The sequence below is a fragment of the Solanum verrucosum genome, unplaced genomic scaffold, assembly GCF_900185275.1.
Source record: "Solanum verrucosum unplaced genomic scaffold, falcon-dt-bn FXZP01000138.1, whole genome shotgun sequence".
NCBI classification, from domain to species: domain Eukaryota; kingdom Viridiplantae; phylum Streptophyta; class Magnoliopsida; order Solanales; family Solanaceae; genus Solanum; species Solanum verrucosum.
The window spans coordinates 1,448,401-1,475,330 of NW_026020134.1; the positions used below are offsets into that span (position 1 = coordinate 1,448,401).

The 26,930-nt window shown below is 31.3% G+C and overlaps 1 protein-coding gene across 1 annotated transcript; it reads right to left on the reverse strand.

Moving 5' to 3' along the window:
* Window positions 1-9,263: 9,263 nt before the first annotated feature.
* Window positions 9,264-11,180, reverse strand: LOC125827391 (transcription factor MYB1-like). Its single transcript, XM_049506707.1, has 4 exons — window positions 11,124-11,180; window positions 10,658-10,799; window positions 10,138-10,267; window positions 9,264-9,989 (listed from the first exon to the last, which is right to left on the reverse strand). The coding sequence occupies exons 2-4, from the start codon at window positions 10,779-10,781 to the stop codon at window positions 9,449-9,451; spliced, it is 795 nt and encodes a 264-aa protein (XP_049362664.1). The 5' UTR covers window positions 10,782-10,799; window positions 11,124-11,180; the 3' UTR covers window positions 9,264-9,448.
* Between the last annotated feature and the right edge of the window lie 15,750 nt (window positions 11,181-26,930).

A 26,930-nucleotide genomic window follows, 5' to 3' on the forward strand; every position in this document is an offset into this window, starting at 1 on the left:
TTAGCATGTACCTCTCTCTTTACCAATTCCGAAAAGTAAATTTGATGAGCGTTGTGAAGTCACAAAGTGGGCACCATGTGAATACTCTCATTTTCATACTCGCGGAGACAAAGTGAAATGGTTCAAGTTGCACCTATTTTCAGTACAAAAAAGAATTAGAAAGAAGAAAGATTTCAACAATATAAGAAAATAACCCATTGAGAATAGCAAAGGAGTGTCGCCTATCTCCATAGTACCAGAAAGCAAAAAAATAATCATGTTATAGATTGATAGGAGTTCTGAAGCTGAAGGCGTTTTTAAATTGAAATCGTTTATCTACCCTATTCTGACACCTTTGTAGAAATCTAAGTTGCACAGACACTTCACTTTTGATGTCGCACCCGTGTCGGATTCTCCAAATATACACTACTTTTGGAGAATCCGACATGCACCCATTGACATTTTTGAAGAGACCGAACAACATAGGTGAACACTGAATGAATGAAAAGATCAGCCTCACGAAAAAGGACTCACTCCTCTAGCACACCTAAAGATTAAAAGTAATCAAGTAGTTCATCGAAGAGAAGAGCAAGACACATATCAATTTAGGGTCCAAGTGTTTGAGTCATCAATAAATTATGCCCAGAAAGCTTGAATACATAATGTTCAGGAAAGTTGGTGCAACACGTTAAAAGACTTGCGTTTTATATGACTAAGAAAGTCCTATCATGCCATTCCAATGAAGAAGTTGATATATGTGTGTGTGTGAAAAACCAATATATATATATATATAGTCTGTACATTACACAAGAATAAAAAAAGATAACTTTTTCATGAACAAATAGGTTTAGTATCATTGTTGTAGTAGTAATGTGAAAACCCATGTTATGGATAAAATATACTTGAGACAGGGACGAAAAGATGCTCAATTCTTGCTGAACAATTTAGTGTAGCCATCTTTAATCTCCACTTTTACATGTCATCTTTGCTCATATCTTAATAATCTTTTGAACTTCTGTAACATCAAACCTGCCAAACAACACTAACAATTCAAATTAGGATACCAAAGATCTCAAGAAACACAAGCACCACAATACTATTATGCTAATTTCACACAAAAATACTTCTTAACTGATTACAAACTTACTTCCAATGAGCCTTTTAACATCATATATAATATGTTCCGAGTTAAGACCTTACCATACTCCCTTGCTTCCCCCTAAATTTACAAAATCACAATTCCATAAACTACCCCAAAAATCTATAGGAAATTTTGCAACTTCAAAAACATTACATGCATATCTTAGTCATCATTCATTGTGAATACCTTATTTGCGTAGGAACCAACCTGTCTTTCTAAGAAACAATAACATAAATACAAATTTGTTCAATAGATTGAAAAAAAAGTAACACCAACCAAGGAAATGTAAAATTGTCATCATATGCATTTATTGGGATCATGTCTTCTAAAAGTCAGTAATCATTCATTTAATGACTATTTATATTGAAATTTGAAACACAATTATAAATTTGTTTTTATGATTTATGAGAAATATAAAATAATGATAGGAAGGATAAGATAACATATACATTCATATTCCAACAATTTCAATTATTAAAGGAATATTTATAAAGATCCTCAGAAGTATAATGTAAGAGATAGTTAATGTAACGACCCGTTTGGTCGTTTTGAGTACTAGAGCTTTTTATTTCATAAAATACTTTCCCATAGATTTTAAATGTGTACTTTGGACTATTTGTAACTACAATTATGAATTTAGTGGGGTAGTTTTAATAATTATTTTAGTTGGTGGTGAAAGGAGATATATTAAAATTAATAGTGGACCACTTTTACCACTTTTATAATTGGTCATATAATAACTAGGGTGATGAATAATCTGTAAAAACAAATTGAGAAGAGGGTTTATTCGTGTGAAAGCTACGCAGAGCAGCAGCCGAGCTTCTCAGGTTTGGTTCTACGAATTGTTCTATTTCTGGTGTTAAAATTTACATCAATAGTAATGTGGAGATGAATTGTCGTTAGACTGTAAGGGAAATTTGTGGGTATTGATTATTGACGCCTTTGGGTTGAAAACTTTGGTGGAAACCTTGTTTGTTTAATCTACGTGGAACCTGCAGTCATTGGAAAAATTCCAAGTGATCAACTTCAAGATAATGATGGGAATTGTTAAGGGGTAAGGAAATTACTGTGCTAAATTTATATATGTGCATATGGTGTTATAGGAATTGGTTTTATGGACCGGCAAATTGGGTTTTTGAATGTAAGTGGGGGTGGTAATTATTTAATTGCAAAGATAGTTGTTAGTGGATTAAAGAAATCACGAAGCGGAAGGTGTAGCGATAATATATGCATGCATTTGATCCACTCATTGGTTGAGATTTTGGATAAAAAGGTAACGAAGGTAATAATTAAACCATGATGAGATATGATTGGTTAATGGCAATAGGATACTTGGAAAAATATAGAATCCATATATGTGGGAGGTTACATTAAACATGCAGCCATCATCCTTATACAGTAATGCTACGGTCAATTGTAATATGTGGGTTTGGTCCTTATCTTCTTAAAATTATCATGTTGTGATTTAAGTTTTAATGAATTGAGATAGGTAATTAAATATTAGGTACATTATATTATTTAAATTCCATTAAAGATATGCTAATGGGAGAAATTAAGACTTATTCATAGGTTTGAACTTTAGGAAATTGATTATAGAAATTAGGTGAGTTTTTGGGTCTAGGTTAGACTAGAATAATATGAGTGTTTATAGAATCGCTAACTTACAAATTATGCATATATATATTTGATAGATTGGAAAGGTTCGGAGGCATTGAGGAAAGTAACTTGCTTGACTTCAGTTCTTCGGTGGAGGTAGGTTATGGTTTATTCTATTTGATAGATAAACTCCTAATAGCGATTGATATGCATTGAATGATATTGTGAAGTTCTCTATGTACTTGACTGTGTGATTGTGTGGCTTGGTTGTGTGCATGGTTTGTGATTGGTCTAAAATCTTGAGACCGTGAGATTTATAATCTGAAAACCTCTCTATCGAAGTGATGCCTTGAATAAAGAAGGCTTGATGTAATATTATTAATGAATTGAAAAGTGGTGATAATAAATAATAAATTAATAATATTATTGGATTGGAGTGTCACGTTCCGACACGGTATTTTTTGGATCGGAGTGTCACGTTACGACACGGTATTTTTGGATCGGAGTGTCACGTTCCGACACGGTATTTTTGGATCGGAGTGTCACGTTCCGACACGGTATTATTGGATCGGAGTGTCACGTTCCGACACGGTATAATTGGATCGGAGTGTCACGTTCCGACACGGTAACATTAAAGGAAAATGATATTGAATTAACTTAATGTACTCAATCTCAATGAACGCATTTCCCAAACGAGTGTGATGTGGAGGCATGAGTCCTCGTGTGTGTGCTTGATATTGTGATTGATTACGTACTTGCTTCAATTGTCACTTGTTTATATTGTTGTTTCTTATCACATGCTAAGTGCTATGGTTGACTTTATACTATTATTCATTGTATATTAGTTTCTATTTTGGGTTGGCCGATGATACCTACTCAGTACATGTTGCCCCGTACTGAGCCCTACTTGTATATTTCTTTGTTTTCCTTTTGTGGAGTGCAGCGAGTGTATCAGTGACTTCGACTCGCCCTCAGCTATGGCCAGTCTCCAGCACCTCAGGTTCCAGGGTGAGCTATTCATTCCAGCTCGTGTTGGATTCTCTTGGTCATGGCATGATGTCTTTAGTTTTCAGACATAAACAATTTTATTCATTTATTTCGGTGTCTTCGATACTCTTAGACTTAGTATTTAGAGATTAGATGTCCTTCATGTGATGACTTTCAGATTTTGGGGATAATATGTAATAAACTTTAGAAGTTTATTTGATTGGTTACTTTAATAAGTTTTGGAGCTTCCGCGTTATTGTTGTTATTCGTAGTTGAATTATTGGTATATGTTGGGGTTTAGATTCCTTGGTCCGCCCACTTAGGAGGTTAAGTGTGGGTGCCACTCATGACTCAATTTGGGTCGTGACAGTTAATTCATATACTGTTGCCTTCCTATGAGTGCCTGTTCAGTCCCAAAGTACTTTAAAAAAGAAGAAGAGAAATCTGAATAAGTGTTTCCTTCCTATGAGTGCCAGTTCAGTACCAAACTTAAATAAATAGAGGATCATGAGAATCCTTCCAACAGGGGTCTATTACAATTTGCAAAATTGCAGGCTTCTTAAGTTAAACTCTATTCTATACTTCTTAAGTTAAACTCTATTCTATACTTCCTTCAAGATTCTATAACTGGTATAATATTTTTCCTTTCTTTTTTTTAACAAAAAAATTAACATCATTCAAGGATATTCAATTATGGCTAAACCTCTACTGTCCATTTTATCTAACAGTAAGATGAAAATGAAAGGATTAAGAATGCTTTGACAGTTTAAAACTCAGTTTTGAGATCTAAATAAATATAATCTTTAAATTTCATAATTCAGAAAAGAGATCAGATCTTTGATATATTCAAATATATCAAGTGTCAAACCATAACTTTAAGAATTAAGAAACAAAACAAAGTAGCTACCTTGGGAAAAAAATTGCATGTTGCTATATGTAAAGTTGAGTTCTTTCTCCTTCATAAACACCAAAAAAGAGTAAGCAAATTTTAGTTTCACATCTTCATTGTTGATGATGTTTATATTTAAATGTTGCTTCCAAGAAAAAACAGGTAATACATTTGTTGGATCTGTATTCAGCCTGCAAAATGTTGAGGGAAAAAAGTTCAATTTGGTAGATTTAAAAGCCCAATCATTTATTAACAGAGCAAAATCATTTACTAGAGTAGACATGCACAAAGTTCCATATCATATCTTTCCTTGTGAAAGGAAGGTTGATATTTGATAATGACCAACACAGTCCCTAAATGTACATGAGAAAGGGAGGAATAAAAAAAGAAAAGAAGATCAAGGAATTTAACTGAGAAGGTTCAATGAGAGAAAGAGAGGAGAAATTAGGTTCGACATGAGTAAATGAAACAACACGTGTCTTCACTGCTACAAACATACAATAGATATTTCTGAAAGGGCATTAGTATACAGGACTTTTCAGATTTCCTCCATACAAAGTTATAGGCTTTTAATAGAAGAATACTTGAACTAAAGTAATAAATAAAAAAAATGTAAATAAATCAAGGATTTTACTCCCTCAATGGTAGATGCTTGAACATTTTAAATAAACAAATTCTTTTACCGTCTCACCCTTGAGTTTATAAACTCTATTATCAATGATAACGCAGACATAATATCTCTCTCAATAGACAACAAAACAGATGAAAAAAAAAAGATAAATCTCTGAACAGTGAAAAGGGAAACGATCAAGTTAGAAGATAAACTTACTGATGAAGGAAAGAGAAAGGCATAAGAAAAACAGGATCTAACCTCTATTGCTGAAATCCTGTCCATTTCACCTTTAAACACAACTTTAGTAGAATAATCTTTGAGCATTTTAGAAAATCATTTGATGTCTCAATAATCATATCTAGCTAGCCTCTTCATTTTACTATGATAAAATATGAGAAACAAATTTTAAGCTCAAAGACAAAATCTAATGCTAAGAGCTCCTAAATTTAAGTGCAAATAGTGAACATCTTAGAAAAGATAACTATCAGTGAAGTAAGTAAAAACTTACTGCATTTAAAAGTATGTATTGACAATACAACCAACTCTTGAAATGATTACTATTTTTATTTATCAATCAACAACGTATCTGGTACATCGGAAACATTGGAGATCAATGAAATTTCTGTATTTGCCTTTAAGTTTAATATCATAAGTGCAATTGTTCAAAAAAAATAATAAAAGAACCGCCATTCACCCAAAAATAGAAGGACATAAGAACTGTAGTCATAGAGAAAGGAGAACAAAAGAGGAGGCATAAACTGACGACAACTCATCCAAACCATCCCACAATGAGCCAATGTAATGGAGTTGGCAAGAATTACCTTAGAAGAGGAGAAAATGTGTACGTACTCGCAACCCAATGCCATTTGTTGGTCGTCAAAAGTCATTAATCCTGCAAAAATCAAGTAAAATCATCGAGATATAGTAACGGGATCCAAGTTTTCAACAATCAATAGAACGGAGCTCAGCGTCACAGTTGTGTTATACTGAGAACATATGAAAAGATTATAGAAATGAAGAAGTGGAGACAGAACACTAATTTTTCAAACAAATTTTGATCTTACTACTGTCAACAGAGAGAAAAGGAGAAAAATTAGAAAGCAAAAATTGATATCCTAATAAATAGAATAACATAATCATGTTAACGGGCAAATGTATATAGAACTGGACAACCAAGAATTAATAAATTCAAATATTAAAATTATATAAAATCAAATGATCCTATAAAGGAATCCTTGACAATTATCAAAGTGAGAGCCTATAACATCAACCCCAATAAATTAGGGTAGGCTTCAGAATCTTACGGATCATGTTACTCCATTGAACATCCAATTCCCTAACTTATATAATCCACATGCACTGAAATTGTTCACTTGTATAATTTTGAACAATTTCACTCTTAAACCCCTAACTTCTATAAACTGTTGTGGGGTGGAATTTGTGTGCATATATTAATTTTTTGATTGCTTGGTAGTGATATGGGAGGAGAATTTCGCTCTAAACCCAATTTTCAAACTTTGAATAAAAATTTCAAACTCCTACACAAAAATATAAAGTGAAAGCATAAGGACATAAATAAACAAACAAAAGAAAGAGTGGCAACATAACACACCATCAATAAAAAAAATTATACACTTAAAAGAGTGCAGAACATAAAAAAGGCATATAGCACTATATATGGACCCGAGATCCGACACTGAAGTTTAGAAACTATAAAAGCAGTAAAGCACAAAGAAAAGGAACCTACTCATAGTATAAAGCTCACCGGGCAAATTAACAATGGAGGAACTTGCATTAACAATGTTGGGTTTTCTGCTCTTGTGTTTTTGTGTTGAAGCATAGTACAGGAAGTACAAGGACCCAAAACAACCCTTGAATATTAGAATCAGGGACTTGATGAATATAATAAGCCTTAAAGAGATAATAGGTCATATTAGCCAGATTGAGAAACATGTAGATTTACCTTAAATCATGAAGAAATATTTCGGCAAGGCATCCCAAACAAACAAAAATCTTGAGGAAACCTTCACAGAGAGATTTAAAGTGTCTACACAAAGAGAAGACACTCAGCAACACATGGATTCGCCATTGAAGAGTTGAGATCTACAAAGAAGAGTTGAGAAAATAGACCAAGCTTAGCAGAGGAAGAGAGAGAAATCTATAGAGAATTGTGAGATAATAGTGCAAAACTTGTACACAAAGTGAAGCAAAATGAGACACGTGTTTATTCATCACTGAAAAAGGGCCAAATTTACTGTACAATTAGTACTACCTTTAGTACAATTAGAAGATGCAGTGTTCGTCCTTTTACTCCCATCCTCCTTTAGCCTTCTTTTGTATAAGTTAGATAGTATTTCGTACAATTTGCTGAAGTCAGAGTCTAAATGATTATATGTATGTTGAAAATGTGAATACTGAACCGAAATGCTATAGATGAAAGAGTGATTTTACTTGATACAGATTTTTCAAATCCTCTCGCAATGTGATTCATCCCAACCTTATAACCCAAGAAGGAAGTCAAATTGCTGGGTTTGGTTCTATCATCCTTAGGCGTCGAAAAAAAGAAAAAAAATAGATGACGGATAAGGGAAGACTTAAAATATTTACTAAAGAGTAAAAGGTGCAGAAGTTGTAGAGAAGCTAAATCTCCAAACAAAAGAGTAGAAGGTTGCAAATGGTAAATTTTGTATTTATGCAGCTTCTGGTAACTATAAGATCTTGGAACATATTAGAGAACATACATATGTTAAAATGTGATAAATTCAAGAACGGAATCCTACTCTAGCTTATTGTCTTCTTTAATATTGTCTCGTATGAGTACAAAGAAACTTATGCTATCAAATAGTTTCTGGTCAATAGGTTAACCCTCGATGTACGTGCTTAATGACCTTTATTGATTCATAATTGGAGAAAGAATGTGCAATTCACTCATGAATGTTCTCTTTGTATACGAATCCTTGGCAACAATTGTTTGGCATATGGAGGATGCAAGAAAGCTATCCTTATGATTCATTACTCTCTAATACTATCTCATGAATTAAAACAGATTCATATAATGAAAGATCAATTCAATCAAAATAATGTACACTTAATAAATCAATAACAGACACAAAGATAGACAATCATCAATCACTTAATCACTGGAAGGGTCTAATAAGGCCACAATTAAAAGATGGAAGTATTTCGTGAATCAAATTTGACAAATTTTACTCCAAAAGATAGATCTCATATCTTCCGTCAAAGTCGAAGCCTTAAAAGATTTTGAAAAAATCTCACCTTTGGAGCATGATCAAGATTCAGGTTCAAATCTAAAGTTCACAGATATAGTTACATATCTTTTAACAACTACAAGTTCAAATTAATCCTGCAGTGTAGCACTTTAAGATATTATTAGGTGAAAAACAGAGCCCTATCCAAAAATAAAAAGATTTATACTATTTCATGATATCAAGTACCAAATATGAAAAAGGTATCAAGTAGCACACTTCTAAGTTAGTCTTGAAAGATTAAAAAACAAAGAAAAAAGGAGCAAATTTCACCTCGTACCTTTGCATGTTGTTAGAACCACGCAAGTACCAAACTTTGTCAACAATCTGCAAAATTTGCATAGTTGCAAGTGCAAACCTGCAAAGAGAATGGAAAATATGAAAAGAACTTGAAAAGGCAAAAGAATATCACAACACGCAAGAGGAAAAAGAAACAATTCTTGTTCTAGAGGTCGGCACAATTCTGACAGAAACTTAAAATTTGGTACTCAGTTTTCGGAAAATTTCTTGCGACTGCAACTGCGATTTGTTCAAAATTTTCAGAAAAATAAACAGACGAAAAAAAGGAAAATGCGAACAACTCCTCGACGAAGCTTCTTCGAGACTAATTTGACGGAAGAAAAGAGAGAAGGATAAGGAAGAGAAGCCTCAAGAAATTTGGGGACTGTAAGTGAAAACCAATTGTCTCCCACAAAGGTAAGATGCTATTACGTGTCTGTCAAAAAGTGGAAAATTGGAGGGCATTGAACTAAAATACATACACGTGGCATTAAACTCAAAATAGGCCCAAGTTTATTGTACAATTTATGCTACTTTTAGTACAACTGCATATAGCAGTGTTCGTACACCCTCAAGTGCCTATTCTAATAAAGAGTAATAATAATAACAATAATAATAATAACAATAGAAAATATAAGGTATCCCTAGTACAAGTAGTAGTACAATACTATTAATTATATGTCTTTAATTTTATAAAACTAATTAAATAGATTCCATAGGTCAATATCAACTGAAAAGTCATCCCAACCAACATTTTCTCCATGTTGCATGGTTGTTGAATTATGTTCCTCATACAACAAATTTGGTAACAACTTATTTTCTTCCTCAAAACTCAATACTGCTGCTGCTTCTTCCTCAAATTCTTTCCAATTTTCCAATAAGTCTGTCCACCATTTAACTCCGTCTCCGTCATCGTCTATAGACGATGAGGTTGTTTCTCTTGTTGGCTTCTCACAAATATTTACTACGATTTCTTTGTTGCGTTGTTCGTCATCTTTGTCTAATGTGTTTGTGATCATACTATTGTTAGTGCACCAAGAAATATTATTTGCACTTGAGACGGTTCGAGGTCGAGGTCCTGGTCGTAGTATAGTACTTTCGGTGATCTTGAGGGTATTATTGTACTTATTCTCTTGTATCTGAGGAGGAGTTATTAACTTCTTGTGTAGGTGTGTGTTCCAATAGTTTTTCACATCGTTTGCTGTTCTTCCTGGAAGTCTCCCAGCAATAAGTGACCATCTAAACCAAAAAAATATGGCATCAAAAACAAATTACTATAATATTCGGGAGAGTAGTATATATGTAGATTTACATGTCAAAAAATTACTTTTTATGAATATATATTTATAATTATTCTTCAATATTTTTAATGATATTTCTGACTTGCCTGTTGCCTAGAAGCTTATGAAGTCTCAAAATGAGATCTATTTCATCCGGAGCAAAGTCACCTCTCTTGATATGTGGCCTTAGATAATTCAACCACCTTAGTCTACAACTCTTGCGACATCTATTTAGACCTGCATATATTTGTATGGAATAGTAAGTGGGGATTTCTGGGTTCGAACGAACCCAGTAGTTTTTCCATAGATATTGTATATGGACTAAAAAATTAAACAAATATATATGTATATTAACTTGTAAACTCCTAACAAAATTGATTGATATAAAAAAAAAAGGCATGAAAATGCTATTCATACTAGAGTTGTAGGTTCAGACGCCACTATCACAACAAAATGTTAAGTTTCTCTTTTCTTAAAAAGGAAATTTAGTACAATCTAATAGATTTTGTCTAAATAGTACTTTTGCATTAATAAATTATTAAATATCTACATAAATTTAAAACTCAATTATATAAACTTTAAAGTTCATAAAATTAAAATCCTAATTTCGCTCGATAATTGGTTTACCAGCTCTAGAAGGAACAAGATGCCACTTTCCTTCTCCATACTTGCCAATACATTTCGTTAAAAGAATATCTTCTTCTTTAGTCCATGAACCTTTTCTCACTCCCAATGACTTGGCAATGTTCATGATATGTTGTCACAACTACTGCAAATAATTCCAAAACCAAAAACAATGATTGAGTTTAAGGGTCCACTCGAGATTACAATAATTTTGAATTTTATAATAACGATTTAAGTAATAGTAATTTACTATTTGTACATATTAACATATTTATTAACATAAATACTGCATATGTGCTAATAACTCCTTCCTAAATCCAAAACACTTTAAATTTTTATGATCATAAATATTAAATTATGATCTTAAAAATGTGACGTGAAAGAATTACCTAACTAGACTAATAGGAGGAAATAAATTAAAGTTAAAACAAGGGAAATAATACTAAAACACAACTATATAGAAAAAGACCTTTCAGAAGCTCTTTGGTTTGGTGGTGCTTTTATTTTTGCCCTTTCCACAATTTTGTTATACAAAATGAGTGTGTATCTATCGATCTATATAGAGATTAGGAATAATAGTAAAGTATAGAAGGGACGTGGATGGATTGTAACCAATCACTAATGTGCCATAGTGTTTCTTAATGGTTCCTCTGATTTCGCAAAATAGATAATAATATAATGTCATAAATTAGATAGTAGATATGAGCTATTATATGTTATTTTAATATATTTACTTTTAAAAAAAAAAATTGAAGTTGAAGATGGAGTGTGTGTGATTATAATTTTAACGAATAATATTTAATTGTTTGAATATACTTTTTTTTTAAAATAATGAATCATATTTAAACATTAAATATAATTTGAATGAAATATTTTTTTATGTAAAAAAAGATAAAAATGAAAAAGAAAAAGAAGAGTTTTTAGATGTTTTTCAGATTTCAAACTAAGTTCAAGTTGCATTTGAATTTGGGCGAAATAATGATTTTAAAATGAAGTGAAAAAATAAACTAAGAAAACTTGAAAACTCACATGATAAGATGGCCCCTTAATGTATCACGTAATTTTAGTTTGTAATTATATGTTTTAAAAGTTTTTTTATTTCTCTAAATTTTATGTTTAATCAAACTACAACACTTAAATTGAAATGGGAATATTTGGTAACTTTTTTATTATTATTTTGCATTAAACTAAATGAAGGAATTAAAAACCAATACAAAAAAGTATTCTTTCTTTTTGAATTTATATTTGATAAATATTTTTTTAATTCTCACAACATTTTATATGACTTGAAAAATATAATTTTAAAAATATTTTTATATATTACATATATCTTTAATTTAAAGTGTCAATCTAATCAACAAAAAAAAATCCAGGAAGAGAGTTCCTTCACCACGTGGTGAAAGGCAGCGCGACAAGGAGGTTTCAATTAAGTTATTTACATTGATAGTATAACAAATATTTTTAAAAAATATAAATTAATATTCTAATTAAAAAATAATAATAAATAAATCATTACATTACTATTATATAAAAGTGTCTTAGAAATAAATCTCTCTCTGAGTCATTATAGAAGTAGCTAGAAGCAGACATTTTTTTTATTGACATGTTTATTTCTAGCTTTAGAGTATTTATGAAATTTTTGTATTTTTTTATTTTATCTTATTTATCTTTTTTTTAGTTGATATATATTTTTTAAATATTACGTAAATAATATTATAAGTAAGTCACAATAATTAGCAACATAAAATATTTAATTATTAAAAAAATCAGTTGACTCTCGAGTTTTTATCGATGACACATAAAATGAGATTGAGGAAATAAAAAATATTATTTAAAATTGACGTAAAATGTAGTATAATTTCTAATAATTGATAACTCAAAATATTTGAAAAGATATATAAAAAATTCTATTGATTCTTGAATTTTTGTCGGTGCCACATAAAATGAAACTGAGAAAAATAACTTATATTATTTAAAAAATAACATAAAAAATAGTATAACTATGAAAAGAAAAATTAAGATCACTCATAAGTTATACTTACTACTAATTAAAAAGGTGCAAAAACTTTATTTCTTTGATTGCATTTTTCTATATAAGCAACTAGTTGTATGCATTTATGCGATCTTTATTTGTCAAAAAAATCAACATTTTTATTTGTCTCTCTTTAAATATGTATAATTCACGTTGTTGACTTTCAACGATAACTTTAATAAGATTTCCTATTAATATAAGAGATATAGAGGAAAAAGAAGAAAGATTCACACAATTATAACGAGGGAGAGAGAGGGCGAGAAGAGTGTGGAAAGCGAGAGGGAGGAGAGTGATTAGTGAGAGAGGAGAATTGAAATGTTAAGTATAGTTATGTTAGATAATTTTTAAAAAAGTATTGCTCGATTATGTATATATGGTAGTTATATTTTTGTTTAGTTATATAAGTTTATGCATTAAAACAATATTTAAAAGATATAAATTTTCAAAAAAGTCCTGTCTATTTTGGAGGTTATTTTTGTTGTTGATTTTTTTTTAGTAGTATTAAGTGTTTAATCTTCTCCGGGTGGATTTTTTTTTTTCATATATTAGTCTATATTCTATTGTTGTGAGTAGGGGTGTGCATTCAATTTTTCGGTTTTTGGTTTTGAAGAAGTGTAACCCAATTCGAACCAAAATAAATTTAGTTTGGTTTGGGTTTTTTCGATTTAGTTAATCGGTTATGTCAATAATTAGAAACATAACAAAGTTATATTTGCATTTATATATATATATATATATATATATATATATATATATATATTGAATTTCTTAAATATACTTTTTAATATAAATCACAAACAAAACGTAAAACACAATACTTAAAAGTATATCAATAATAGATATCCAAACATAAAAAAAAAAAAACTAAATCATAATGAAAATAACTAAAAAGGGACAAAAGTGGTTAACTCCAACTTAATTCTAAACATATAATATATATATATATATATATATATATATATATAATATAATTCGGTTTTTTCGATTTTCATTTTTTTAAATTCGAAATCAAACCAAAAAACCAAACAAAGTAAATTATAAATTTAAAACAAAATCAAAAATCCAAAAAATCAATCTGAATTAGAATTCAGTTTGGTTTTTCGGTTTAATCCAAATAGTGTACACCCTTAATTGTGAGTGATAGTGTCATCACATACAATCTCATAAGTTGATTTGATCCTAAATTTAGCATTAGCAGTATCAATTTATGTTCTGAATCAATAAAGACAATATGAACAGAAAAAATTAAAGGAGAGATAAAATAGTAATTTTGACAGGTGGGTAAAAAATTGACAGAAGAAAGATATCATCCACTCTCGAGATTCATATTGATCAATAGATCTCCGCGTCCTGCCAGTTCGCTAAGTAGACTCAAGTTCTATCCGATAAAATATGGAAGACTTTAGTAGATTGTTTGGTAAACATCAAATATAACAACACCATCAATCAGAGCAGAAGTTAATCAATCTTTTGTGATTCAAATTTTATTATATATTATTTGAGTTCATTATCTATCCGTCTAAATCAAATTTTGTCAATATTATTAAAGTTGTCTCTTTACACTTACAAATTGAAGGAAATATGAATACCCAATGAAATAATTATGAATATAAGTGAAAGATTCAATCATAACTAATTTAATTTAGTCTTAAACTTACTACAAAGTTATTGTGTCAATCATTGCCGGCTCTAATGTGTGAACAAAGATAATTATAGGTGTCTTTAGGTTTTCAAATTTGAGGTGGTCTTATTTTATTTTTATTACCAATAGTAGGTTAGATGTTTGAAAAAATAATGAATACTATCGGTAAAAATCAATCTTTTCATATAAAAGAAGAGAATTATTAGAAGAATTCTGACACATTTAAAGTATTATGTCTTAATAAAAATTAAGTGTATTGATTATATTATCAATTAAAAAAATTATCAGAAAAAATTAATTATAATTATTAACAATATTAATCTTAAATTTTTTGTAAAATAGTATATTTTGGGAGGAGGTTATGGATTTATGCTTTTTTTCTCCCTAAGATGTTTCATAATCTGACAAGACAAGTGTCATGGACTTAGAGTCTTACTAACGTTTCGTGCGGCACTTGACAACTTACTCACTACTCTTTCAAGATCTTGTAAGCTCAAGTAAAACCTTTAAGACTAATATCGCTAAGAGAATGCAAAGAAAGACTTAGAAAGATTTAGAGAGCTTTTGGGAATAAGACTTTTGTATTGCTTGAAAGAATGCTTTACAACTTGAGTGATGCCTAGCAAGTGAATGCCCCCTCTATTTATACTACAACCTAGGGGCTAAAGTGCAACTAATAATTATTTTACAAGTCCCTAAAGTATTTACACTTTGGTCTCTCTCTAGAATTCTCTACACATTCTAGGATAATCCAAAGCCTTCTTGAAATATCTAAGGGATTCTAGAGGTCTCCATAAGCCTCTCCATAACTCTAGATTCTTCCGCCCCTGTCCGAATGCAAAATTTGACTGGCAAAATGGCGGGACATGACACAAGGGTGCCTAGTAGTCAAACGTATAGTAAAAAGCTAATCATCAAATTCATGTGTCAATTTTTATTTTATTGACAATGATATTTTCATGTTTTTTTGAAATATTTTATTACTGAAGTCTATTATATAATTTTATAAATTTTATATCTGAATTTATAATTAGTATTTTTAAAAATAAATCTTAAAATTTGAAACGTACGATATAAAGACAATCATCAACACCCATTAAAGATTTTATGAGTCAAACCTTGTTTTGTTTAAATTTTTTAACAAAAGCTATTTTCTATAGTAGATAATTAGCAAGTGAAAAAGGTAAAAAGGAGTCGAAATTTATTAGGACTTTATTTAGCACAAAGTAAAAATAAAATGCAGATTTTAATGATTTTATATAGGACCTTATTATATTGTCCATCTTCCTTTGTTACTGTAATCATGTTACTCGTTATAATAGTATTTTACTATAATGACTATTTTTCTTTGGAACTGATTATTTTAATATTTTATCTATAATAATAATGGTGTTTATTATCGAAGAACACTCTTCATGAATTACCTCTTTGTAAGAGATTTTTATTTTTATATATATCTAAGAGATGCAAAAATAACATACAAATTAGATTTTTGCAAAAATTTTTTCTTTTATTCAAGTTGTAAGAAATTACGTCCATACATTTCTTCATCTAATAATTTGCACCTAATTTCAAAGTTAAGCACATCTTAATGATAACAGTACAAAACCCCTCCATCTTTTGAAAATGAAGGTTATATTTCCTAATAGGTATATAATAACTTTTTCATTAAATTGAAATTTGGTTGATGGATAAATTAGTTTGAATTGTCCACACATTTTGGCTCACATTATCACAAATAGAGGTCTTTCACTGTGAACTGTATGTTATAAAAAATGATTTTTTGTCACTTTATTTTCAAATCAATGGACTTGAATTGTCCACACATTTTAGCTCACCTTATCGGAAATAAAGGTTTTTCACCGTAACTTAATGAAAAAATTATGTTATAAAAATGATTTTTAATTTCACTTTATTTTCATCAAATTAGTTCAATCAACATTTTTTTATTGATTCAATCAAAATATTTATGAAAATAATTACTAAATATTTTTTAACGCAAAATTTTAATAGAAAAATAGTATTATTTAGTAGTGTCACATACTTTCTATTAAGTCCCAAAATTCGAGTTGGATATCCCCACTCCTTAAATAAATTAACGACAAAACAATTAGACTTATCAAGAAAAAGGATTTGGTCACTTCGGAATGTCACTATGCCAAAGTAACTTGATTTTCAGAAACTCAATTATATATATATTTTTATTTTTTATTATTATTATTATTATTTATTTATTTTTATTTTTTTTAAAAATACATTAGTTTTTACTCTTTTTTTTTTTTTTTTTTCCATGTTTGGTAAGTATATAAAAAATATTCACTATAGTCTATAGTGGTGACAAGTAGGGGTGTTCACGGTTTGGATAAAAACCGCTCCAAACCGAAAAACCAAACCAAATCGATAAAATAAAACCAAATTTATTTGGGTTTGGTTTGGTTTTAGATTTTTGAAAACCGATAGTATTTGGTTTGGTTATGGTTTTATTCGAAAAAACCGAAGAAATAACCGAACCGAATCGATGAATTATATACATATATTTTATTAATATACATACTTAATATATTATTTTTATAAACAGTTGTAAAGATCTTATACATATTTTCATTAAAATTTCTTTATAATTTACTTATTGAAAGCAAAAATGCCCATGTGGGACTGGAAATGTTATTGTCTTATACATGTTTTCACGGGTCGATTTCATGTGTATTAGTGTCTATGACAATTCTTTGTGGGACTGGAAATGTTATTGTCTCTTCCTTCTAGGCCAATATAGTAAATTTTAAAGCTTTATTGAAACTAAATTTAGTGATCGAAAGTTCAGTAATTTAAGTCATTCTAACTATTTTTCGTTTGGAATGGATTGTTGTCACTTTTTTCACATTTTGAATGAATTGTTTCTTTTATTTTTGTGTATGGTTAATAACCGAATAACCGAACCAAACCAAACCGAAACCGATAACCACCAAACCGATAAATGTATATTATATTTGGTTTAGTTTGGTTTTGATTGTTTTAAAACCGATTAAGTTGGTTTGGTTTTGGTTTTGACCAATAACCGATCCAAATCGACCCGTGAACACCCCTAGTGACAAGAGAAGGAATTCAGGGGCAACGAAGGGTGTGAGGAGCTAATAATGAACTTAAAATATTATTCATTGAACTTGTTTTTCTTACTTTCATTAGGGATTTTTTTTCCTTACTTTTAAGAAACTTATTTTTTTGGGGATTTTTTTTTTTACAAAAATAAGAAAATGAAAAAAAATATTTTTCTCCGTACCAAACACACCATATATTAAATCGTAACCCGTAGCAAACAATTGTCATTCGCCTCTCTCCCTAGGTTTCTCGCTCACCACTCTCTCCCTCTCCTCTCTCGTTTTTATACAAACACAAATGTATAAAATGCGTTTGTGTTTGTATAAAGCGAGAGAAAATTGTATATACAAATACGAATACATATATTTTCGTCCTATACACTTATAATTATATAAATACAAATCTTCCCCTGCCCAGTTCTCTTTTGCACTTCTCTCTTTCTCGCTTTATACAAACACATATTATACAAATTACAGTGTATAATTTGTGTTGTATAAAGAGAGAGAGAGAGAGAGAGATTTGATATACAAATGTTTTATTTCAATTCAATTGTATACAAATTCAATTTTTATGAAGATATACAAACAGATAAAATTGAATTGAGAGGCTGCCAGCGATTTATACAAACGAGAGGCTCCCATCGATTTATGCAAATGGCCTGCCAGCGAAATTATACAAATCTGAAGCTCCTGCCAGTGAGTTATACAATCTGATGCTCCATAGCAAACATAAAGTTTGCTATGGAACATAATTATACAAACTATAACTATAACATACAAATATGATTTTTATGTTTGCTATACGTGAAAGTTGCTTTTTTGAAATGGGTAACTTTTAGTAGGCAATTATTACACTCTTGAATCGCTCATGAGGGCAAAAAGCCAAAAAAAAAGAGGAAAAATGTTTAAGCGGACCAATCGTTAAAGCTTTTGGGCCACGGAAAAATGAAGAGACGTAATAAGGGAAAATTATCAAACTAGTCACAATCTCTAACATAATTATTAAATACATCTATACTTTAAACTAATTATTAAAAATGTCAAAATATCAATATTTTAGAAAATAATTTGTATCCTAATATAATTAATTTTCTTTCCTTTAATTTCTCAAATCAGTCCCACATTAGAGTAATTTCTACATCACTCTCCGATAAAAAAGACACATTCACCCACTACATACTTACCCATCTTTCTAGGGTTTCCCCCCATATTCATATATCAGACACAATTGTATTAGATTATTTTTTTTCCAGAATGTACTACTAGAACAATTTATGTATTTTCCCTCCTTAGTTAAAACATAAAATTGTATTCAGTACTCAATTGTATCCACTACTCACTACAAATCAACAATAAATTATTATAACACATAAATTTCAACGATTGTATCCCAAATTAGTTATTCATTACTTAATTATATTGGACTACAATATATTTGTTGTATTAAAAATCACCAGCTACAAAAATCAAAATTGTATCCTATACTCAATTGTATCCAGTATTTCAATACAAATCAGCAATAAAATTTTATAGCACATACATTTTGTCGATTGTATCCCAAATTAGTTACTCATTACATAATTGTATTAGACTATACTATATTTGTTGTATTCAAAAACACCAACTACAAAACATAAAAAAAAAATGCACTTTCTGTCACGCCCCGAGCCTACACCCTGGACATGGCCAGCACTCGAAGACCATTGCTGGACTCAAGCGAACCCTTGGCCTGACTTACTAACTCAGCAGAAGACTTAACTCATCACATACACATTTATGAAGTAACTAGAATGTTATAAAGGAACATTCAACTGGCCATTAAGGCAAACTCAAGTCTTAAACGATACAAAGGAAATGAATAAGACTAAAGAACTAACATCTGACTGTCTATGAAGCCTCTAATAACAACTGAGATGGATGTTGGGACAGACCCCACAACATCCTAATAAACTAAACTAGAAAGCAATGAAATGGATCCTTCGGAAAGCAAGGAGGCTCACCAACAGACTCTGAACTGCTCACTGGAACAACGATGCATCGAAATGCCGATCCTAGTTACCTGTGTCTGCATCATAATAAGATGCAGGCCAACTGGCATCAGCACATTGAATGTACGAGTATGTGAGTTGGAATGCTAAAACAACATAGGCTTGCGAGGGAAATCTGAAAGAAACACTTACCTTGGCTCTTCTCAACTCATGAATACTTACTGAACTCATTTCAATATAAAGCAGTTTAAACAAGTGCAATATAAAGAAAAGCTATTTAAAAACATGATGTCAACTTTGTGTATATACAAGGATACAACATAACTCTGAAATGTATATAAAAATACAATAACTTATGTCGAAGTTTCTCTAACTGACAACCATTACATAAGAGCTATATTGATGATACATCGATCTACCTCACGCTGCCAGCGCATCCTATACCTGGCTAAAGGTATAGAACCTGAGCTGCCTAATGGATCTACTAGTCTATTGCGAAAAGGATTTATCTAAAAAGTATGACTTTTTTCTATCCATGATGGCTACATAGTTCTATGGTGATGTGAGTTATCTAAATTCATGCTCGTCCCCAATTCGGTGCTCAATACTATTCCCAAAATATACTGGCTCTTATGTTTTAAAAATATACTTCTTATGTGATTTGAGATTAGTTCTCAAAAAAACTTAGCTCAAAGGCTATCTTGGAAATCAAAGTTTCCCCTCTTGCTTCATTTATAAAGCGATTACTTTTTCTGAAACTAGCCTGAAGGCTCTTTGGAAATCTCAATTTCCGTTCTTATTTAAATGTGAAAACATTTTAAATCTATTTGGGAATACTTAGTCCCCATATACTTTTGAAGAAATGAACTTCAAACTTTACTCTTCACTCTTTACTCAACCTGAACTTTAGGTCTTAAAACAAAGTTAAAACATTTGGAAAAGACTTTTGGAAAACCCTAGGAACTTATCTTGACTTGACTCTTACTTCTCTTGACTTTGATATTAACTTCCCTTGAATTGGATTATGGATTCAAGGTTCATGATCTCATCTTTATGGATGATTTCATGATGTTTAGATGTACCTTAGAGTGTTGGAATCAACAAGAAAACGTAGGTACATCACTAAGGAACACGTACTAAAACGTGAGGAACAAATGGGGAGAACTGGCGTCCCTGGCGCTCTGAGAGGCGTGGGGCGCCAGCCCTCAAACGTAAGAGAGGCTGCTGGGGTGCGCTGGATGGCGCATCGCCCCAAGGGGTGGACTTCAGAGTCCTTTTTGGGGGGTGCTGGCTGGCGCGACGCCCCACCCCTTTCCCCAGGTTTTGACGATTTTTCTTCTCCGTTTTCAACTCTAAACCTTCTAATCCTCAATGGTTTTTTCCCCAAACACTTAGAATCATTAGTACCCTCAATACCCAATAGATTTAACTCGAAAAACAACCCCGAAACACGAATCAAATCAACACTGGGCATTCAACAATCAACCAACAAGAATTCAACAATGTTTTTCAAGAACCTTAACAAGTAAACAACTCCAAATCGTTGAATTGAAACAAGTTGGTGTGTGGGTGAACTAACCCAACACGAAAAGATCTCACATACCTTAATAGGGATCACCGCCAACGAATTCCACACCAAACGTTTGACGTTCTTGGCGAAATCTTGGCTTTTCTCCCTTTCTTTCTTCCTTTCTCTTTTCTCCAAGCCCTAAGTGTGAATTAACTTTTCTAATCTGACCAAAATAAGTTTTTACCCCAATAAATCGCTAAAAACGAATTAGGAATTAAATTAGAGAAAAGACTACTTTGCCCTTCCCTAAATCCGGATTGAGACTTTCCTCAATCCAACAACACAACTTCTGAAAGGCATATCTCACTCATATGATGTCGAAATCGCGCAAACTTGGCGGCGTTGGAAAGATATCTCCAAGGTCTTTCCAACCATATCAATATCTTCTACGAACTCATCCTGAGCTAGGAGTTATGACCGTTTGAAAATGGCCAAAACTCACTTTCTTAACTTAGACAAAATTTCCAGATTTTTCCTATTCTTTCCAAAAATCAAAATTTTCATATTTTAAACTCTTTATAGTCGTTTCTAGGTGCGAGATGTTACACTTTCATTCATTATAATCCTAGAATGGCTACAATATTTCGTAAAAAGGTTAAAATCTCAGTACATACAAACATTCCACTGCATTCATCCAAAAAAAATAAAAATTCTACCCAATTTTCTAGTCGAGATTTACGAATATCACCTATAAACAAATTAAATAATCGACAATTAAAAACTCTAAAGAAATCCGTGGAATTGACTTTGCTATCCAAATGGATCGTTTCAAAAATCTGTCGAAGTCAATTCGACAAATATTGAATTTGGAAAAGAGTCGACTGATTCAAAACTTGTTTTGGAATTTTTAAGAACAATGGAGAAATACTCTTCAAAGAACAATGGATAGAGACCCACTTTTGTATTTCTCTTTTGAATACGTAACTGATGAAAAAATTAAAAGATTTTTACCTTTTTAGAAATATTTTGTCCCAAGATTTTCTCCATTCTGTTGGTAAATATTGTATTCTTTCCAATTAAAAAAATTTTAAAAAAAAATACATAACTCAACCCTTAACAAACTAAACTATTGACATTTTAAATAAATATTGAAAAAATGGCTACGGAGTCCTATAAGAAGCTAAAATATTGTTGTTTTGAAAACTTTCCCTAATAATAATTGATATAAGGCCCATTACAATTAGAGAACTTTCGCAAATAGCCACAAAAATAATTTTAATTAGTTTTAATAGTTATAGTTTGCTAATTACGATTCGTAGTTACAAGTTAGAGGGAGGAGAGAGGCGAGCGAGAGAGGGCAGAGAGTGGAGAAAGGTGATTTGTATATGTATATCTGTCGCATTGTGTATATATCTGTCAGATAATTGTATATATTTTGACCGATATAAATATGTATCTGTAAATTTGGTGAGCGAGATTGGAAGAGGGTGGAAAGAAGCAAACGAGAGAGGAAAGAAAGAGGCGAGCGAGAGAGGGAAGAAAATGGAGAGAGGTAATTGCATTTGTATATCTGTTATATAATTATATATATATATATATATATATATATATATGTATATTTTGTATTTGTATATATATAAGCGAGAAGAGAGGCGAGAGAGAGGAAGAGAGGAGAGAGGTGCACATTATTACAACTAAAATAAAGCTGCGAGCGGTAATTAATTCAAACTATAGCTATGTTAGCTAATTAATTAGTATATGTTTGTTTATCCGGATAATTTTCCGTAAAATTAATATGTTACGATTGGTAGTTGACAAATACATAAAATTAAGGGAAAATAACATTTATACCCAAAAAGGAAACTATTTATAAACGGATATCTCCTTATTTTCATGCCCCCTATTTTTACTACTAATTCACATTTACTGTTTTATATATACATCCTTTGATGGTATCAAAGAGGAAGAAACATTGTTTTACTAAAAACACTACTCAGTTACCTTGACATCATTAGAGTTTAAATATACTCTGATGGCATCAAAGAAGAAGAGACAATGTTTCAGTGAAGAGACTGCTCAATTATTGTTTGATACTATCAGAGTATACTGATACCATAGAATATATATACTCCAATTACATCATCAGTGGTTTAGTGAATACAACATGGGGGGTAATCTGAAAAATAGTTTAGATTGTGGATCCAATCAAAATAAATATAATTGGATTGAGTCCAATTTAAATAAATACTCTGACTAATGGATCCCTAAAATTAAAATCCTAGTGCCGAGGTATCATCAAAAATTTACTAGAACAAATATACAAACGCTTGGACATTTTTCGGAACAAAAATGGACATGTTAGTCAAGAATTGTCTGGGTTGTTAATTGTTTTACAACTATTTTAAAAATTTTTTATATATGTTACGTGATTAAATTTTATCAAAATATACAAAATTCGGTGAGTATGATCATTTAAGCTAATTACGTAAATTAAAGTTTGTTATTTTTTAAAAAATGAAAAAAAAATCGATTATCTTGATGGTCAATTACCTAAAATTGAGTGGGAATCCAAGCAAATCCTAATCACTATGTAGCGTCACTGTTAGAAAACATGACATTATATATAGCTATGAAATTTATTGGTAATTCGTTGCAAAATCTTGACCAACAAGTTGGTACGGCTATGAACCTATTACGTTCAATTTAGAGTTAAGCAAAATTAAATTATTTGATTTTTGAAATTTGAATTGTGATACATAAATTGAGACAAAGAAAATAACAAAAAGTAATATGAATCTATAACTTTAAATTTTAAAATATATACTATATAGATTGTATTCTAAAAACCTTACAAGCTCAACTTATATATACCAGTACCCCGCTGCAAAATGAGATCCCACTTTGCAAACATAACATAAAGTATATCTCCGAACACCACAATTATAACAATAAAAATAGACTTAAGTCATACACGACCCCTTAGAGTTATCCTCATTTTCATTTAGCCACCCCAATTCAACCTTTTACCTATTGAACACCTACACTACAATAAATTTGTACCTATTAAACATTTTTTGCTGACATGGCAGCATGTGTGTAATTCACACACCAAAAGAGCGTGGAAGACATCATTTACTTTTTTTAAAAAAAGATTTTTTTTAAAAAAAAACTAACATCTCCTCTTCTTCTTTGACTCAACTCAACCACCATTGCCACCAACTTTCCACCATCGCCATTCTTTCTCCGGTCATCTTCTTCCCCTTTTATTTTTCAAGCCATCATTTTCTTCCTCTTCTTTCACCACCCAGCACCGACATCACCAATATCTAAATCTATTGTCGTAAAAAATAGAATCAAATTGCATAAAAAATAATTTTGATGGAACTCCATTTTTTCCAACGAATCTGAAATTATTTTCTTCGATATCGTTAAAAAATTTAAATCCTAAAGAACACACAACAAAGAAGAAAAAAAAGTATCAACAAATCTAAATTAATGTTTAAGAAAGTAGTGAGATTGGGAGAAATACCAATTACAATGTTGAATAAGATTCAAGGAGAGGGGTAGGTGGGTGGGTGGAAAAAAAGTCATATAATTTCGAATTGAAAGGAAAAAAGACGAAGTGAAAATGGCTATCGGAATGTGCTTCGATTTTGTGTCTTCTGGTAAAGAAAATGGGAACGGACGTCATGGGGTGGGTGGGGTGTTCTGGGAAGAAGAAGAAGAAGAAAAGGGGACAGAAAGATTTTTTTTTTAATTATTTTTTTTTACTGAAAAATAGTTTTTGTTTATTTTATTTTTTAATTTATGTTTAACTGTTTTTATGGGCCCAATGCCACATGTCTCTTTTTGATTAGCTATAGTATGACACACTATCTTTACTTTTAGTTGATTGTCAAAATATGTTCAATAGGTTTTTTTTTTTTTTTTTTACTAAAAAGGGTGTTCAATTGAAATAAGCCTAAGATAAGGTGTCGAAATAAAATATGCGAACAAATTTAAGTGGTTAGAGATGACTTAAGCCATAAAAATAAAACCTAACCTAACATAACATAACATAGTACATCGATCTCCGAACATCACAATTATAACAACAAAAATAAAAACGAAATATAACATAACATAAAATATGAACGTAGAGACATTTAATTTGTGTGTACGTACCATTACTATCACATTGTCACGACCCAGACTGTCGTGAGTGACACCCACACTAACCCTCTGGTGGGAGAACCAAAACTATAGCCCAGACTGAACAACTTAACCAAAAACTATGCATTTAAAGATACAGAAATAGGTTTAAATAACTATAAAAATGGAGTCCCCATAAACTCCAAGGTTTTTAACAAACAATTAACCAAACTAATGCGGAAGCACAACCGCTAGAACCTGAAAGTCAATATACCAAAACTTTACTAACGACAAGTCTAAGAACAAGGGGTACAACCCTGAAACTAAACAAACACCTTTAACAAATAGTCTGAGTCCGAAAAGAGTGGACTTAAACAAGAAAGATCCATGGAAGCCTGAAAGAACTTGCTCACCCTGAATCCGGTCACGCTCAATAGTCACCTAATTAAGGTCTATCAATAGCCGCCTGAAGATGCCCTGGACTCAAGAAAGAACAAGCAAGTGCAGTATCAGTACACAACCACAGTGTACTGGTAGGATCACACTACTATCCTAATAAGTGAAACATATGCAAGTAACCACAACATTATAAAATATGCATATACCGAACATATACAATATTAGTCATCTTTTCAGGATCAATGTAGCATCCCACGTTCTCAATAATACACATTGGTTATCAATTTAAAGCAATATACAGTCTTTCAATATCAATCATCATTGGATATGAACGTAATCATCACAAGTAGATACACAACACAATACAATGATCCTCTCACAGAACCCAATCCAATGGTCTTCTCATGGAACCCACACCCAAACTGTTAACATACCGTAACGTGGTACCTGATCCAATGCTTATGCCGGAACGTGGTAATCGATCCCATATTTATGTTGGAATGTGGAAACCGATCCCATGTTTATACCAAAACGTGGCAACTGATCCATTCAACAAACCACAATCACAATCATAATGTATATTCTCACAATCATCCAACAAGAGTTGATTCATGACATACAATTATTCAATTATCCTTATTTACGATTAGGGTGATCAATAATGCAACATCCGCATACATACATGCATTATAATGAGCAATTACACACATATATCACACCAACATGAAATCACAACCATTACCTAACTCGAAACAAACTTGATCCTTCCTTTTCTGGATTCGTTTCGTTTGTTCTTGGTCTGCAAACAATCATAATAACACGGGAATCAATAAATAATATAATCACTAATTACTCAAATTGCTAACAATTCTATGAACCCTAGATCATACCCATGATCACAAATACCCAAAATATGGTTGTTTCCACCATAGATTCTAGATCAACCCCCCCTCCCTCCATTGATAATTACCCATTAGATTAGGTTCTACGGATCAAAAAAAGGATTTGGGAAGTTAAAATCTTACCTTTACCCTTAAGAATGGTGGAAAACTGTCAAGAATCGCCCGGGTTCGTTCCTTAGCTTTAAAAATAAAAAAGTGCAGAATAAAGACGTTTTTGGGGTTTTATTTCTGACTTAAGTCGCATCTGTCCCGCTACGACAGGACTCATTCCGCTACAGCGGCCCAGCTACAACGGCAACCATCCTGCTACGGCGGAATGCACGGAGACAGAATGCTGGAATTTGAATTTCAAGCCCCATTTCACAACACACCTTCAACCCTTGACATTTAAAAACCACCCGTTCACGCTAAGATCAATTTCGGGAGTTCTACTCTCCCGAATTCGATTCTGTATAGTCGTACGATTTTTTTATCGTCTTAGCTATCCACTCATGTAATCAAATTTATAATTAGATCTCTCATTCATTACCATATTTCCCTAGACCTTACTGCCTTCGATTTTGTCCAAATCTGGACT

Coding starts and splice junctions, on each gene's coding strand:
- LOC125827391 (XM_049506707.1), bottom strand. CDS start 10,781: ATGAACATTGCCAAGTCATTGGGAGTGAGAAAAGGTTCATGGACTAAA. Junction 10,268..10,657: donor TCTTGTTCCTTCTAGAGCTG/GTAAACCAATTA, acceptor AAATATATGCAG/GTCTAAATAGATGTCGCAAG. Junction 9,990..10,137: donor CATAAGCTTCTAGGCAACAG/GCAAGTCAGAAA, acceptor TTTTTGGTTTAG/ATGGTCACTTATTGCTGGGA.